Genomic DNA, 17,394 nt, shown 5'->3' with positions numbered 1-17,394 from the left:
GCCCAGAAAAAAATTTAAAAAAAGGCAAGGCTGCAAAAAGTGAAGGACATGCCACATCCCTGAGCAAACCCATGCTCTCCCCCGACAGCAGGAAAAGCCCCTGGGTGCTGCGGCTCGAGACTGAGGGCCAGGCGGGTAAAAAAAAAAAACCAAAAACCACCTAATTCTGAAATTATTTTTAACGACCACACGCTCCGGCAACGGAAACCTGGACGCGAGGGGCCACGCAGGAGCCGGGGCAGTCTTGTTTACGTTGAATAGGTGTCTAATATCACCAAAACTCCACTGATAGAGGATAAATTGGGGGGGGGGGGGCGCGTGGGCGGGGGCGCGAAGCTCCGCGCCCCCCCGCCCACGCGCCCCCCCCACGCCTTTAATCCGACCCGGCAGCTCCACCGCCAGCCGCCTGGGGGCGCTGTTGCAATCGCCTCCGCACGGCCGCTCTGCAATCCCTCCGCCTCGTTGGTGCTGACGGCGGCGGCGGCGGCGGCTGAGCGGTAGCGGCGGCCCGAGCGGCTCCGGTTGCTCAAGCGGCGGCTCCGGTTGCTCAAGCGGCGGCTTTCGCCTCTTCCCCGCCGCACCATGCCGACTGTGGAGGAGCTTTACCGTAACTACGGGATCCTGGCGGACGCCACGGAGACGGCGGGCCAGGTGTGCGGCGTGGCTGCGGCCTGTAAGGCCTCGTTAGGCCTCGGGCTTGAGTAGCGGTGGCGGCGCCGCCCTAGTGGGGAGTTTAGGGCTGGGCGGGCGGTGGGGGAGCGGGAGGGGATGGGATGCTGCCGCAGGGGCCTGCTCGCCCCGCCGGACAACCGGCTAGCCCTCGGGGCTGTTTTCGGTATAGGTTTCCTCACGGCGCCGGGGGCGGGGGGGGACGCAGAGATAAGATTCGCGCCTGAGGTTCTGCAAGGACGGCAGCAGCTCTCGTCGCTTTTGCATCCTCCTCCCGTCCTGTCCGCAGCTCTCCTTCTAAATGTGGCGTCGCGGATATTTAGTTATTAGCTAGAGTCAGGCTGCTTTTTGCATGGGGGTGGGGAGTTTCGCCTGGTGAATTCAGGCCTTAAAGAAGACACCGGTAGTCACCCAGGTCTGATCCAGCACAAGTTGCAGTTCCGGAGAGCTTCTGGCAGGCTCTCTTGCTAAAAGGTTTGTTGGAGTAAGGTGAAGACTGTTATGGTTTGGTAACTGCCTGTAGCCCTTTGGCTTTCTTTTCCTTAAGGAAAGAATGGAAGGTCGATCCTCATGGCTAAAGGGAGACTTTTACCTCTAAACTCCTGCCAAGATCTGCCGTTCGCTTATACTGTAACTGAATTATTCAAAGAGGATGACTTGGTATATTACCAATATAAAGTATTATGGTTAGTTAAAACTAGTTTTTGAATTGTATCAGGCTCTCATTTTACTCAATGACTACCTGAAAAAGCAGCAAAGACTTTTTTTTTTTTTTTTTGGGTCATACTGTACATAAGTAGGAAAGTAGCTTTGCATATACCTAGCAGTGGATTTTAAACTAGATACTACTATGCAAGGTCATAAAGTTCCTTAAGAGGACAAATAATATGGTGGTCTTTTGGTGTTTGGTTTTTTTTTTTTTTTGAAGTTATTGGTTTTGCGGGGGGGGGGGGGTTAATTCAAGTCCATTCACTTTGCTTGTGTAATTATGCCCTAGTGAAACAAAGCATACTTGCAGGCAGTCCAACACAAACATCATCTTGGAGCCAACCAAAAAATGCAACTAAAATGTTGGGAACTATGGGGAGAGACACAGAATAAAACAGATGCTGTTGCTGTGCCATTTTACAAATACGTAGTCCATCATCAGTTTGACTATTGTGGGTAGCTTTTGTAAGATTAGAATGGCAATTTTAGGTAGAGCAAACTCCAGCGTAGTTAAGAAAAGCAGCCTGTGACAGGGATCAGTAGCAGATGTGTAAGAACCTCTGAGGGTAAGTATAGAATGATGATCCCTGATATAGTGCCCCAGCTTTGCACCTCTCCAACTTGTGGACTTCCAGAGCCAGAGATAGTGTCTTTGTAATTAGTATATCTTGCTAGATTGTTCTTCAGTGAACTTTTCTGATGCTTTTTTTAACTGATTAGGTTATATTTCTGGCATACAAATGTTCTGTGGCAAAACGTTCCATTACTTCATTAACCTTTGTGAAGGAGCTATCTCCTTTGAACTTGTCATTTCGTAATCTTATTTGATGTCTCCAATTTTTGCATTCTGAGAAGCCATGAGTAATTGTTCCTTATTCATCGGTTTTATCCCACTTACTACTTTATTACCTCTTAACAACTGTATGAATGTGATCTCTCGCTACAAAAAGTCATAGTCACCCTGTCTCAAAAAAAGAAACCTTGAACATGTGGAGAAGTGCAAGGAGACAACCAGAAGTATGACATTAAGAGGAGTAATTTAAAAGACCAGAAGTATTGAGCTTGTAAAAGAGTGTTTCAGTTGAGAAAGGGGCTCAGGTATGATGAGTCTAGCTCTTGAGTGGAATGAAGGTGAGAACTTGACAAAAACTATTAGGAAACAGGCTTTAAATAAAGAGGAAGATGAACTTTTCTCCATAATGCATTCTGAAATGTGTCACAGGACATCATAGAATATTAATTGGTTCGAGAGCTAACCTAGAGAAATTAATGGATGATTGGTCAATTGACAGTTATTAAAAATAAAGGTCTGGACACTCTGGCTTAGGACATTCCTGTGTTACGGATTGGGAGGAAATGTGCAAAACTGAAGGATGATGCTGCTTCTGCAGTTGCCTGCTTTTTTTCTTGAGCATTCAGTGCTGCCAGGTACAGGGTAAAACAAACTCCTGCCTGAGCTGTATTTTGCCTAAATGACAGGGGTAGTTGGCATGCAGTAATACAAATTCATGGAACACAAGCTACTCAATTTCATTGCTGTGTGAATGCCTTTTAAATATGTATTAAGTTTAAGTAATTTGTTCCACAAAAAGTTGTTCTTAATGTGCAGTCTGAGAACCTGTGACTATAATAATGTGTGTTTCATTGTTAGTTTGTGCTGGCTCATTCCTGCCTTTGCTGTTGAGCGCACTGTGTTGGAACAGCTATAGAGCAAACTGGATGGGGATGTGGATTGGCTGAAAAGTAACCATTTTTTTTCCTTGGTTATTTTTATTCCAGATCATTGTCTCAATCCGGTTCAGAATCTGGCAACACAGAGAACTATCAATGAGGTATAGGGAGTGTTTAAGGAGCATTGGTACTGAATGTTAAAATACAGCTTACTTGAGAAGGAATTAATGCAGTGTACTGCTTTGTAAATTAATATCTTTATTTGCTATGGGTGAGCTTTTATGTGGAGTAGAGGTGCTGATACATGTGGCTCTGGGAAATTTAATAGAGCAAAAAATTGATGTTGCTGTTCAAAGTAGGATAAGTTGTCTAAAACATTCTCCTCACAACCATGAGGAAAATTAATGATAGAAGGTTCTGATTTCTGCTAGCATCCTAATAATGCTGACTTTTATTTCAAAAACACATAGCTAACCACAACAAAGACTTCCATTTATTCCAAAGTTTCAGTCCTGCAGGCACAAAATCAGAAGCGCCTGTGTGATTCTAGTTGGAGCAGCTGGAGAATATTCTACTTTGTTGCTGAAGTGTTTATTTCTATATTTCAACTGGAAATGTCTTTTTTTTTTTTACCTAGTCTCTGTTAACAGATCTTTTAAGAACTATATTTTGTCTCAGATTAAGTTAACTGCTTGAATAGGTGCCAGAGATGCTTTAGCGTGATATACATTAAAAATCATTCGTGATCCATTCCAGTGGCACAGTTGTTGGAGAGGTAACCTCTGCTTGAGAGACAATAAACAAGCAGGCAGAAGGCAGAAGCTGCTTGAAAAAACTACCTGAGTTACATGATCACCTTCACTGAATTCCTTGAGTCTGCACTAATCTAATTGCAACTGGTGTGCAAGAGCTGTTAGCCTTAGGGCTGGCAGTTTGAACTGTAAACACTTGGAACAGACAGAGGAATCAGAGTAACAGTAAAAAACAGTCGATAGAGGCAAATTTTACTACATTGGCACAGTTACATTGGTCTAAGAGAAATTTATTTCTTTGTATGAAGCTTGTATAATATAGTTCACTTAAATAGCTGAAGTGAATGGGAGAGAAAAAATCCTTTCCTTGTCTTAAGAAGACCCCAAGATTTTTCTACTTATGTAGTCTGGTTTTGCTCTTTCAGCATAAGGATGCGTACCAAGCAATCTTGGATGGTGTGAAAGGAGGTGCCAAGGAGAAGAGACTTGCAGCCCAATTTATTCCGAAGTTCTTCAAGCATTTTCCTGAGCTAGCTGACTCAGCTATCAATGCCCAGTTGGACCTCTGTGAGGATGAAGATGTTTCTGTAAGAATAAGAACCTTGTAGCAAGTTGATACGTTGAGTTTGTATTTTGTTATTCCTTTCTCTTTGTTTTTTATAGGCTATGTCTTTTGGGAGGGCAGTGTTGGTCTTCAGAAAATTTAAGAATACTTAGTTGTATTCCTGCAATAGAAGAATCTATTTTGTGATGGTATGGGGAGATACATCAGTTTTCATTTGTCTTTTTCACTCCCATCAAAGAAATAGCTCTGTAGAAGGAAACTTAGATGCAGTTTATTTGAATATCTATTACATTTTTTTCCTTTCAAAAAGCACTTTGTGGTAATTGGTTCTAATACATCCTGCTGGGAGGCAAGAAAATCTATTCGCACCTGAGAACCATGGGAATGCAATTCTGAATATATTATTCTTGCAGAAGTCTTGAGATGCTTTATGCTGCTTCTGTGATGTTGATAGAACCTGTACCTTTGACGCACCTTTGGTTATCAGATCCTAAATGATTTAGGCAGATCATTCAAGGATTTTTGTCAGTGCTGGGAGCAAAACCTAGAGTTTATCTCTGCCGTATGCACAGCTGTAAAACTATCCTTCCTGTTAGCAAATAAGACTTCGTAATAACACAGATTCCAGCTCTTTATTTTGTTGATCAAATGAATGATTTTGTGAACAGGGGTGGTGTTTGAATTTGGGTTTCCTCCAGTGCTGCTTAGATCTAAGAAAAATATATTATCTTCTTCATAGGTAAGTCATAATAGTTTCATAGCAAGTAAGAAGTTTGGACTGCCACTAAAGTCTGAAACTTGAACATCGCTTTCTGAATATGATACTCATGTTAAAAGAATATGTGTTCATTTTCTCAAATTGGGATGGTTTTTCTGCCAAACTTTGGTAGTTGAATTGCCCGATCTTGTTTTTTGTAATTACTTTAATTTTAAAATTTTTTTATTTCCACAATACTGACAATTTTGACAGATCCGGCGACAAGCAATCAAGGAATTGCCTCAGTTTGCCACTGGAGATAATCTTCCTCGGGTAGCAGACATACTGACCCAGCTTCTACAGTCAGGTAGGAGTCATTGGTAGTTTCCTGGCTGATCTCCTTGTGGCACACATAAAAATGGATATAATTTTGTTCCGTAAAACATTTTTTGTTGGTTCATATTTTGTTACATAGTGGTCTGTCCCAGTGCCATTCATATCCTGCTTCTGCTCTTTTTTTCCCCCCCTTTATATTTGCTGTACAGTTATGCTGCTACTTCTGCTGAAAGGTCGCTAATTATCTTAAGCTAAACTGCAAATCTTTCTTTTAAATATAACAATTTTTTTTTCATCTGTAGAAAAAAGGGGGGGGGGGGGAACACGACACACAGGATGGGACAAAAACAAAAGCCCTTCCAGATGTGGACTGCAGCAAATTGCCTTCTGAAAAAGAGTTACTGGATCTCTAATCCAGGTACTTGGGAACTTTAAAAATCCTGAAGGCATTTTCTTCCATACAGTGCATTTTTGATACAAAATATTTAAATCAGAATTTAATATACAATATGTATTTTTTTAATTTCAGTAAGTTATAGAGTGCTAAATATCGTATACTCAAATTTGTATTAAAAATGCATGGTTAAGTCTCTAGGCTTCTCAGAAGAGACTTTTTTTTTTGAGACTTAGACATTTCTCCATTTAGTTCCAGAGGAAAACTGTTTCTCCCACCTAGAAATACTGTAGATTACTTAAGCATTTAAAAAGAAGTAACTATTCATTTTACCTGAATTTAGTGAGGTCATCTCATTTATTCAGCTGTTCCTTAATATGACTAAATATATTGATTAATAACTTCCCTTCAGGTTTTCAGTGCTATCAAGTTTGTAATATTAAAGTTTCATCAGGAAGGCTGAAGTGGCAAATAGCTTTTTGGTTTGCTTCCAGCTTTCATAATCGTGGCTTTCTTCTTCCTCAGTCTAGTAGTCGTTAAAAATACAAGTTATGTTGTTTATAATTAAATGCTGAGGATAGAATCCTTCTTGTGTGATATCAAAAATCTTTTTGTATTTCTGGTCTTATGTTTGCATTTCAAGAATACGCATAGTAGTGTTTTTTCTCTCTTCAGATGATTCTGCAGAATTCAATTTGGTGAACAATGCTTTGCTCAGTATATTTAAGATGGATGCTAAAGGTAAAGGACACTTTTTTTTTCTATAAATGTCTTTATTAATAAACTTCCCAGTCTCTAGTAGAATGAGAACAAGGTTCAATTTTCTATCTTCTTAGTACAAGGCAAAAGTTAGACACACACACACTCATTGTTTGGTTTTACAAACGATACTAAACTTCTCAATAATTGTGGATCTGAATTATACAGACCAATAAAATGATGTGGATTCTTGTGTCAAACTATGTGAAAATTGTGGGTTTTCTTCACAGTTAGTACAGCAGTTATTTTAAAATGTGTTGTGGAGTCTTACAGGAGGAAACTTCTTTCTTCTGTATAGAAGGTTCAGGTCTGTAAAATAATTTGTGTTACCTGATGTATTCTCCATTCAGGGACTTTGGGAGGCTTATTCAGTCAGATTCTTCAGGGAGAGGATATTGTGAGAGAGCGAGCCATCAAGTTCCTTTCTACAAAACTGAAAACTCTGCCTGAGGAGGTGATGACAAAGGAGGTAGAAGAGTTCATATTGACTGAATCAAAGAAGGTGAGAGTCTTATTTCAGGATGAACTTAAGTATTATTAAGCCATCCCTTATCACTGGAGTTCCTCTGGAGGTATGTTTGTTTACACCACATGTAGAGTTAAGCATTGTACAGATGTGGTCTTCTAGTTGTCCTATTCTGCTACAATCCAAACTTTGCAGAATTTTTTTGTGGGAATGTTAAAATAATGTTAGGCTCTTCTCATGTTGTAAGAGCCTTTTATTAGAATCGTAGAATCATTCACGTTGGAAAGGGACTTTGGAAGATCGATCACCTCAGTGAATCATGCTCAGCTGAATTCAGGTCAGATTTCTCTGCTTTGTCCATTTGGGTTTTGAAAATGGCTACAGATGGAAATTTCCCATACTGTCTGGGCAACCAGCTCCAATGTTTAATTGCCCTCAACGTGAATCTTTTTTTTTTTGCTTTATCCAGTTGGAACCTCCCATTTCAGTTTTGTGTCATTGCCTCATTCTCACCCTGTCCACCTCAGTAAAGAACCTGGCTCCTACTCTTGGTGACTTGCTCTGAAGTATTGGAAGATTAGGTCAGGTATTAAGTATAGGAAGTTAGGTCACCTCGCCCCCTTAAGACTTTTTTCCTTTAGGCTGAAAAAGCTCGGTTTCCTTAGGTTATCCTCACAGGTCATGTGCTCTAGACACTTATCACCCTGTTGGCTGAGCTTTCTAAAGTTTATCAACAACTTCCTCTTAAAGGACAGCCAGACACTAGGTGCAGTATTCCAGATTTGATCTAGTGAGGGCATAGCAAAGGAGAATCCTTAATCCCTTTGCTTCCCTCAGTCTACTGGCTATGCTCTTGTCAGAGCCCAGGACGCTGTTCATCACCCAAGGAATGCTGCTGACACTTTCTTTAGCCTGCTGTCCCCCAGAACCCTGAGGGTCTTTTCAGCAGAGCAGTTCCCCAGCCCATCAGTCCCCAACATGTGCTGATGCAGGGAGGTTCATTCATCCCAGGTGCAGGACTTAGCATTTGTATTTGTTGAATTTCATGAGATTCCTGTGCATTCCCCAAGCTGAGAAGGACACAAAAAGTATTAAAACAATAATGAGTAGATACTCATTTAACGTTTATTCTGCCTGAAGCATACTATTTTGTTGGATAAGAAATTTGTTCTTAAGGTTAGAGTTCAAGAAAAACAATGTTTCCTGTGCACAACTTGATGGCAGTTACTTTAATTTAGAGGTGCATACAATTATACTGCATGTTTTTCATGTGTTCCTTTAAACTTGTGTTTTTAAATAACTAGAATTTAAATTTAAATGCTAAATACTTGCATAGTTTACCTTTTCAAATCAAGTAGGTTTGACCTGGAGGTTTGCAAATTGCCACCATAGAAATATGTTTTCTGGTGTTCTATTAAGGTGCTGGAAGATGTGACAGGCGAGGAATTTGTTCTGTTCATGAAAATATTGTCTGGATTAAAAAGCTTACAGACAGTAAGTGGGAGGCAGCAGCTAGTGGAGCTGGTAGCCGAACAAGCTGACCTGGAACAAACGTTCAATCCATCTGATCCAGATTGTGTGGACAGACTTCTACAGTGTACTCGGCAGGCAGTGCCGCTCTTCTCAGTATGTATTTATTTGCTTTGCATGAGGAGTATTGTTGAAAGTTAATGGGCATAGCTTCTCTTCTCAATGATTATGTTAGAATGACAGCATATCAGTACTTGTCCACCTTCCGCTTCTAATGTATGAAAATGTTGGAAAACATCCTTAAAGCATCCGAATACAAAGAGCTTTTGTGTTATTCTCTGCTTTTTGACATTTTCTTTCAAATTTAAGATGTTACGGTGAGTTATGACAAGATTCTTATATTAGGTTCATACATGTATGCATTTATTTCAAGTCTAGTGCCAGGCAATTGCAGCACTTAAAAAGGCCTATTCTTGGGCTGTAGGCAGTCTTTTCAGCCCCTGTTGCAGACAGTGTCTGAGTTCAAGCTACCTGGAAAGGTCTCTGCGTTTTAGGAGTTAGAGGGAAGTTTAATAAAGCTTTAAGGTATAGCTGTGTGGTAGACATTTATAACGGTGGAGTGATGGGGGGAAAAACATTTAACTCCTTCAAACTTAAAAAGTAGCTTGAATAATGTGCGGTGTTTTTTGCAGAAAAACGTTCATTCCACAAAATTTGTTACTTACTTCTGTGAGCATGTTCTGCCAAACCTCAGTTCTTTGACTACTCCAGTAGAGGGTCTTGATATCCAGTTAGAGGTAAGCAAAGCTAAAATGTCTTTCAAATTGTAAAAAGTAAGCATCTTCGATGAAGACAGCTATTTGCAAACTACTTTTAAGTGGTGTTCAGTTCTTGGCTTGAAGGAGAACTAGCTATGCTACAAAAAAAAAAGTTTGCTGTATTGAGGCATGACTGAGCATTGCCTTTTAAAGCACGTGTCATTTGTCCCTAGCTTTTGAGACAAGGCTAGAATAAGTAGATAGGTGTAATCATTTTTGTGTTACTGTCAATTTTTTTTAAGCACATAGCATTTACTGAAATGACTGTTGCATGGCTTGTGCTAATCTAGCCTCCTAAGGGAGTGGCTTAATATCTGTAATTTTGCTTACGTTAATCAGTGCTGCAGCTTCAGTTAGATCTCTGTGAATCTCCCTTTGAAGGCAAGCTGTTCTGCAGATGTGGGAGATGAAGTTTTGTTTACTTGTTGACTAATGATGCTTGTTGGGATTAGACACACAAACCTGTGTGAATGACATGAAAAACAGACTAGGCATGTTCCTCCTTGTATTCTTTGCTGATGTTTGGGAGAGGTTTAATTGTAATAGCTGACCTCTACTGTGCCAGCCATAATGATGTGATAATTGCTTTTAGGTTGAAAGTTAAGCCTTTGTACTTTTCAGTTAACACACAAAAACCCAGCTATCCTTATGTGTAGGTTTTGAAGCTTCTTGCTGAAATGAGTTCATTTTGTGGCGATATGGAAAAGCTTGAATCAAATTTGAAGAAGCTGTTTGATAAATTACTGGTAAGACTAATTCAATTTTTACTCATGTAAAATGCTTTAAAAAAAAAAAAAGGTTTCGTCAAAACAAGTTATTTTTATCTATTAATATATTTATCCTTTTTCTGAAGTGGCTATTTCAAAGATAGCTCTGTGCATGACACAAGGTCAAACATCATTTTGCGATTCATAGCCTTCGTACATATAAAGAGCTGTTACCTGCATAATGTTTTTAATCCAGTAAACTCATGTGGCTTTGTTCTTTTTAAATTTTATAGTCATGAGTGATTAGTGTTGATCTTATTAAAGGCAATATCTGCCCAGACAATTGTAAGCTTATTCAGAGCTGTTTCAGAAAGATTGGTGCAGCACGTTGTTGCTTACTGTGGTAGCAGTGCTACCATAATGCTTCCTCTGAGCCAGAGGTGTCAAGTCACATAAGTGGAGGCAAACCATCTGCACCAGGACTTCATGCAGTGGTTCATCATGTTAGTATAGCGATGGGGTATACTCCTTAAATTCTTAGCATAAATAAACCCTCCAGTTCAAACACTGCAAAAGAACGGTCAGTCTGTGTAAACGTGTCTCATGCATTTGTCTTTCCTTTCTGTTCATTAGGAGTATATGCCTCTTCCTCCGGAGGAAGCAGAGAATGGGGAAAATGCCGGCAATGAAGAGCCCAAGTTGCAATTCAGTTATGTGGAGTGTTTATTGTATAGCTTCCACCAGCTGGGTCGTAAACTTCCGGACTTCCTCACAGCCAAGCTGAATGCAGAGAAATTGAAAGACTTTAAAATCAGGTAATCGTTTAGAGGCAAGTGTTAGAGTTCTGTTAGAAGGTGTGAATTATTATTGTCTGGGTGCTAAAGAAGCACAAATCAGATTTGTAGAGGACTTATTTTGAGCATTTTTCCTAAATGGGGAAAAAATGAGATTACAGCTTCCCTGTGCTTATGCTTTTATTTTATGGGAATATTTAAAAATTAACAGATCGCTTTTGAATTTTTTAGGCTACAGTATTTTGCTCGAGGGTTGCAGGTGTATATTCGACAGCTTCGTCTAGCACTTCAAGGAAAAACAGGAGAAGCCTTGAAAACAGAAGAGGTAAGTATTATTCAGGAATTCCGATTTTTCTAATCGAGCCTACCGAAATAACCACTGGCACACACTAATGGGCTGCAGTCTGCTGTAAGCATGCAAATAGATTAAGGGAATAATACTGCTAAAATCTATTGCAGCTGCATCTTACCTGATGCTGTATTTTGCAAGCTAAGATGATCTTTTAGTTTCTACTGTTAGCTGCTGTCTGCATCCACATGTATTTGGCTTAACTGTCTGTGCTCTGCATTTTGTTTTGAAGGGGAGATTTTCATAGATTGGGGGAAAAATTTTGTGGGAAGTACACTGGAACATTAAAAGCAACTAGTTAGTGTAAAACTGCAAGAAGCCTAAAAATAGTTGTAATGAAAACTCAGAAGTGTACACACCTTTCACTATTACTATTGCTATAGCAATTCACTAGGAAGAGCAGTCAGTTTAATGTTACGACTTCATCAAATGCAGTTGGCATAATTTAAAGCTACTAGAATAGGTGTTCAGTGGTGTTTCTTTTTTTTTTTTTTTTTTTTTTTTGCAGAACAAGATTAAGGTGGTTGCCTTGAAAATAACCAATAACATCAATGTTTTAATCAAGGTAAGTCCTCATGTTACAAAAGAGTAAATTCATACAGTAGAGTAAGCTATGCAGAAAAAAGGAATATATTTGAACTAAGTTGTATTGTGTTATTAAGTTAGTGTTAGCCAGCTCAGGGTTGCTGCCACTTTACTGTTTCTGAAGAGACATGGATCTGCTGTTTATGCACGCTGCTTAGCCTTTGCTGCTGTTGGGATAGGGTGTTGAGGCCCATTTTTTGCAGCACTAGTTGCCTGCAGGAGCAGGATACCTTGCTTTAGGGGTCTCTGGATTCTGGCTGAGCCTTTTTCCCTGTCATTTCCCTTTCCTACAGTGGCAGGGAGGGGTAAAGAATAGTTTGAAGAGGTGCAAGGAGATGTAAAGGAGGAAGGAGGCAAAGCGGGCTGCTATACAGAATCTTTTTTCTCCAAAGAGTCTAGGAGAGATGGGCTGCAGAAAGAGACTTCCATCCAGAGCCCTTGAAACTATTCTGATTTCTTCTAACCACCTTTTCCTCTCTTCTTTCACTTACCATCTTTCACTCTCAATAACCACGATAAACCAAAAGCTTTGCCCACAGTATTGAGAAACCTACCTTTTATACCATGATACAGATATCAGATGTTTCCCTGCAGGAGCTGTTGTAGTTCATTATAAGATGCTTGATGTGCGCAGGGAGAGAGAGAAAGCATATTACGTCAGTATAAGAGGCTATTCTGTTAATATAAATCTCATTTGAATTTCCTAGTAAAGTGTATGGGCTAAGGCAGCCGGATAAGGCAGTTAGGTAGTGCTGCCTTCTCCCTCTGCTGTGGGACTTCAAAAAGGATTTAAAATTGTTAGAAAGGAATTGTTATTCTGGAGTCTCAGTAGGCAGCTAAAATTTTGAAGTGCAGTCTACATGAATTTAACTGTAGAATAAACTGTCTGATTTTGCCTCCATAGGATCTCTTCCACATTCCTCCTTCTTACAAAAGTACAGTTACACTGTCCTGGAAACCAGTACAGAAGGCAGATGCAAGGTAAGAGTTGTTCATAAAAAAAGAAAATGGTGGTGGTAATTTTTGCTGTTTACAAAATAAAGATCCGAAGCTGCATGTATATGATATACACAGCACATGAGCTAAAAGGTGCGCAATCAAAAATAACACCCACCTGGAAGGAATTAAGGCTGTGGAGTGATAGTCTTGCTTTAGGGATGCAATAGACCAAATCAACTGGAGACTAGCTTACTTCCTCTTTTGAAGTATTATTCAGGGCATCTTCATTAGCTGCTGCTAGCTTCCAGTGGTTAATCTTTGAGGCTGAACTGCTATTCCTGTACTTGTCACCACAGGAGTATAATGGTCTGTTTTTGTTTTCTTCTGTCAGTCAAAAAAGAGCAAGTGAAGATACAACCTCAAGTTCACCCCCAAAGAAACCTTCGGCAGGACCAAAAAGGGATGCCAGGCAAATATATAATCCTCCCAGTGGAAAGTACAGCAGTAACCTGGGTAGTTTTTCTTACGGTAAGTTAGGCAGCTTGGAAAAACTTCGTCTAGTGACAGTTGTGCCTTGGGGCAGGGGGAGCAAACAAATGAAGTGTCATGGTTTAGCCCCAGCCAGCAACTAAGCACCACGCAGCCACCTCACTCACTTCTCCCTCACCCAGTGGGATGGGGGAGGGAATTGGGGGCAGGGGGAAGTAAAACTCGTGGGTTGAGATAAGAACAGTTTAATAGAACAGGAAAGAAGAAACTAATAATGATAATGGTAACACTAATAAAATGACAATAGTAATAATAAAAGGATTGGAATATACAAGTGATGCACAATGCAATTACTCACCACCTGCTGACTGATGCCCAGTTAGTTCCCAAGCGGCGATCCCCCCACCCCCACTCCCCCCAGTTTATATAGTGGACACGATGTCACATGGTATGGAATACCCCTCTGGCCAGTTTGCGTCAGCTGCCCTGGCTGTGTCCCCTCCCAACTTCTTGTGCCCCTCCAGCCTTCTTGTTGGCTGGGCATGAGAAGCTGAAAAATCCTTGACTTTAGGCTAAACATTACTTAGCAACATCTGAAAACATCAATGTGTTATCAACATTCTTCTCATACTGAACTCAAAACATAGCACTGTACCAGCTACTAGGAAGACAGTTAACTCTATTCCAGCTGAAACCAAGACATTAAGCCAACTTACTGTCGTGTTCTTGGAAGATCAAACTGTACTGTCACCAATTTTTCTGTGTAATGGTCTCTGTCTAGCTGTTGGTCTGTTACAGTGTTTGTTACCAGCCTATAAACTATACGTCATTTGCAAGTTAGTTTTAGTAGTGTTTTAATACACGGAGTTAGTAATTGAACTATTGTATTCTCTATTATGACACACAGCACTCGCACCCCAAATGTCCCATTGGACAGACCAGTTGCTGCAAATGGCAGAGCTGGGCCACCTGTCAAACAACTGGACCTGTGCTGAATTCCTATTACAGCCGCTGCTGATGTTGCAGACCTGATCCAGAACATCTGGGAATTGCCAGGTTCACTGTGCATACACACAGTTATGTCCTCATGTTCCCAGTCAGAGTGATTCTCTCTCTGTGCAAGTCGTATTTCTGGGCAAAGCGCGAGAACAGTTGCAGACTGGATGAACAGGCCCAACAATGGCAGCGACCTGTTCTGTTCCCTGTAGGCCCATTGGTCTTATCTCTGTCAAGTAAACAGCCTGCTATGACAAATTATTACCTGTGCCCGTAGGTTGAAAAACTGATACAAAGCTCTGTTTTATATACAAAACAAAGAGAAAAGGTAAAATCTTCTGCAAATTTCTTACTACAGACTTCAGGTGATACACCTGTGTCTTTCAACATAAGCTTGTAGTCCTGTGGTTCTAAAAATTGGGCAGTATTCAAAAATTTTTTGTTGCTTGCTACTCTTTCTTGTTAGTGAGATGCTTAGGCCTCTGATCAGCTTTTGATTTCTGTACTTTTTAAAATAAGCACACAGTTCTCTTTGTAGATTAATATGACCTGTATTGTAAGACTATACATGAAGAGAAGGCATGGAAGGGGAGTGAGAGTTTGATGTATTTACAAACAAATCCAAAGAAACTTTAACAAAATGTTTTGTGGGGTTTTTTTTTGCTGTGATCAGATTTGTTCTTAACAAAGGGAAAGGAAAAAATTTCTACGGTGTACAAATAGTTTGTGTGGTATCAGTCTTATGTCTGAGATTTTTAACTGGATATAGTTAAGATACCAGCCCAGCAAAAAAACTTAAGTATGTTGGTGATAACGTTAAGGATAGAAAAGGACAGATAGACTGACAAAGTTGTGGTTTTCCATCGTTTTATAAAATCACTAGGAGCAAGTCAGAAAAACACCTCAAGATCAACATGGTGTTACTGGACAGAAGGATGAGCTAGGTAGCCTCAGAGACTTAAGTCAGCCTTCAGTACCTCCAGTTATTGCTATTTAATTTTAATCTGTGCACAACATAAAAGCTGTATGAAAAGTTTTGACTTTTATTTCAGAGCAAAGAGGTGGTTTCCGGGGTGGACGAGGAAGAGGCTGGGGAGGACGTGGCAATCGTAGCCGAGGAAGAATCTACTGAGTAGACAGCTACATCTTCCATGCCCCTGAAGGGCTAAAGTGAAAGTGCTACTCAGCAAGTTTGCTTGGAGTATTGTTTCCTTCAAGGACTGCCTTCCACTAAGACTGACTTAAATGTTCTTTATACCTTTGTATGTATGATCTACTTTTCTAACGGACTACAACTTGTCCATAGTGAAACTACAACTGTATTTTTGGATGCTTACAGTCAGCAGTTTTGGGTTCTTATTTTTGAAGTGTCTTCAGGATTTATTCAAAATTGGAAAAGAGCATAGATGTTATATCAAAAGCTACATCTTGACAGTTTGTATATTAACCTAAAAATCAGCTACTGCATAACTGAAACTATATAATTGAGTTTATGTATTAAGTAATGGACAAGAAAGGCATGACAACAGAGATTCATGTCAGATAAGCTTAGCAGCTGAAGTAATCCTTTCCTCATCTGTAACCATATTTTGCAATATGTGGAGAAGAGTACCATTGTTAAATTTGCTTTGATTTACTTTTTTTAATGAAATTGAATGAGATACATGCTGGTTTTTTAAAGTTTGCAACAGGGATGGAGATTCATTTTGATTGTAGCATGAAGCAGTCCTTTTACTTAGAGATGTGGAGAATGTGGTGTTTTTTGGTTTGCACATCTTACTCTTCTCCGTGCATTGTAATGCAAAAGTGATGTTTTGCAAATGGATTTTTAATGTTTAATATGAATATGTGCATATAGTTATGCCGTGAAATTTCAGTAAATGAACAGGAAAAACAAAACAATAAATGACTAGAATTATTCCAGGAATGGGTGAAGACTGATGCAGTGATTAAGCTTCATAGGCTGGAGCTAGACCGTAGCAGTATCTGGCTCTTTTCTATGTTTTGCAGATTTCTGGATTAGTTGGCACTTGAGGGTTGGGTTTTTTTGTTTTGTTTTTTTTGTTTTGTGGGTTTTTGCGATTTTTTTTTTTTTTTTTTTTTTTACCAATACAGTTGCATTTAAAAATATATAAATAAAATTGTATTTTGGGTAACATGGAAAAATTCCAGCTATGTAGTTCAATTCAGGTGGAAAATTTAACAATTCCATGCTATTTTTTTCCATAGCAACTTGGGATTCTTATTTACTGGTGTACACCCAGAAGATACAATGTAAGAGCACAATGCTTTTTTTTTTTTATTATTATTCTCACCATTCAAAATTTTTACTTCTCAGGTCTTTCAACATTGTAAAGGAATTAGCAGATAGTAAAAAAGAAGTTGGGACAGACTAAAAGAATTCTAATGTGTTCCAGGGTGTGTTGATGTAAAATAGCTTAGGCTTTAGAAGAATGAAGATTATTTCTTATCCTCCTTTTTTTTGTCCAGCCATTCGATACCCAGACACAGACAAATGCCTGAAAATGATGTTTGCCCACCTAGTTCCATTTGTATTTGCTTGTGAATCTGACTCGGGTGTCTTCATTAACACTCTTTTGGTATTTATCACTACAATCAGAAGGCCAGAATACCGAAACTGTGTCAAAGTTAGAGACGTTGTTGATGCTGAATTTGAAGTCTGGTTTTGCTCAACTCTGGAGCAGTAGGCAGCAAACTTTGGACATTCCAGGACATGTGAGCTGACTTGTATTTCTGATTGCATGACAGCTGCTAAACTCATACTTGTCACTAAAACCAACAAACTTGGCAAAGAGCTTTCAAGGACAAATTCGTGAGATCAAAATGTCACCCTGAAAATAGGCACTAGATGGGTAATAAGCTTCCATGGGGGGGGAATAGACATTTTGCACTTGCGGCTGTAATTTGTGTTTTGAGGGAATTTAAAAATAATAATCTCAAAGCCTAAACATAGCTTGCATTTAGACTAATAACTAGGAACTAGCAGCTTGTTTTCTCACTGAATTTTGAGTGAGTTTTCTTTACGGGACTCCTGTTTTTCAGAGGTGATGTGCAAAGTTCTTGTGGCATCAGAAGTAGTTAGATTTCACACACACACAGTTTCATATTTAATTTTAATGCAGTGAGTTCTTGTGGAGACACCTGTTTACCATCTTGTTGAATTGTAAATGTTCCCTTACGCTTTTGGAATAAATTCATTTTGTAATTTT

At 39.6% G+C, this 17,394-nt stretch overlaps 1 protein-coding gene across 2 annotated transcripts; it reads left to right on the top strand.

The window, feature by feature from the left end:
• Window positions 1–453: 453 nt before the first annotated feature.
• Window positions 454–17,394, top strand: API5 (apoptosis inhibitor 5). Of its 2 annotated transcripts, none has more exons than XM_069784676.1 (14): window positions 454–651; window positions 4,226–4,387; window positions 5,336–5,429; window positions 6,468–6,533; window positions 6,902–7,053; window positions 8,437–8,643; window positions 9,180–9,284; window positions 9,962–10,051; window positions 10,646–10,827; window positions 11,038–11,131; window positions 11,664–11,720; window positions 12,645–12,721; window positions 13,071–13,207; window positions 14,076–15,155. In XM_069784676.1, the coding sequence occupies exons 1-14, from the start codon at window positions 583–585 to the stop codon at window positions 14,198–14,200; spliced, it is 1,617 nt and encodes a 538-aa protein (XP_069640777.1). In that variant the 5' UTR covers window positions 454–582; the 3' UTR covers window positions 14,201–15,155. The 2 variants fall into 2 exon arrangements, with proteins under 2 accessions (XP_069640777.1, XP_069640778.1); XM_069784677.1 differs by lacking the exon at window positions 14,076–15,155 and adding an exon at window positions 15,217–17,394 and having other exon boundaries at window positions 455–651.

This window comes from Haliaeetus albicilla, chromosome 5 (assembly GCF_947461875.1).
Source record: "Haliaeetus albicilla chromosome 5, bHalAlb1.1, whole genome shotgun sequence".
NCBI lineage: Eukaryota > Metazoa > Chordata > Aves > Accipitriformes > Accipitridae > Haliaeetus > Haliaeetus albicilla.
This window is presented reverse-complemented; position numbering and strand designations above follow the sequence as displayed.

Coding starts and splice junctions, on each gene's coding strand:
- API5 (XM_069784676.1), top strand. CDS start 583: ATGCCGACTGTGGAGGAGCTTTACCGTAACTACGGGATCCTGGCGGAC. Junction 10,052..10,645: donor AGCTGTTTGATAAATTACTG/GTAAGACTAATT, acceptor TCTGTTCATTAG/GAGTATATGCCTCTTCCTCC. Junction 12,722..13,070: donor GTACAGAAGGCAGATGCAAG/GTAAGAGTTGTT, acceptor TTCTTCTGTCAG/TCAAAAAAGAGCAAGTGAAG.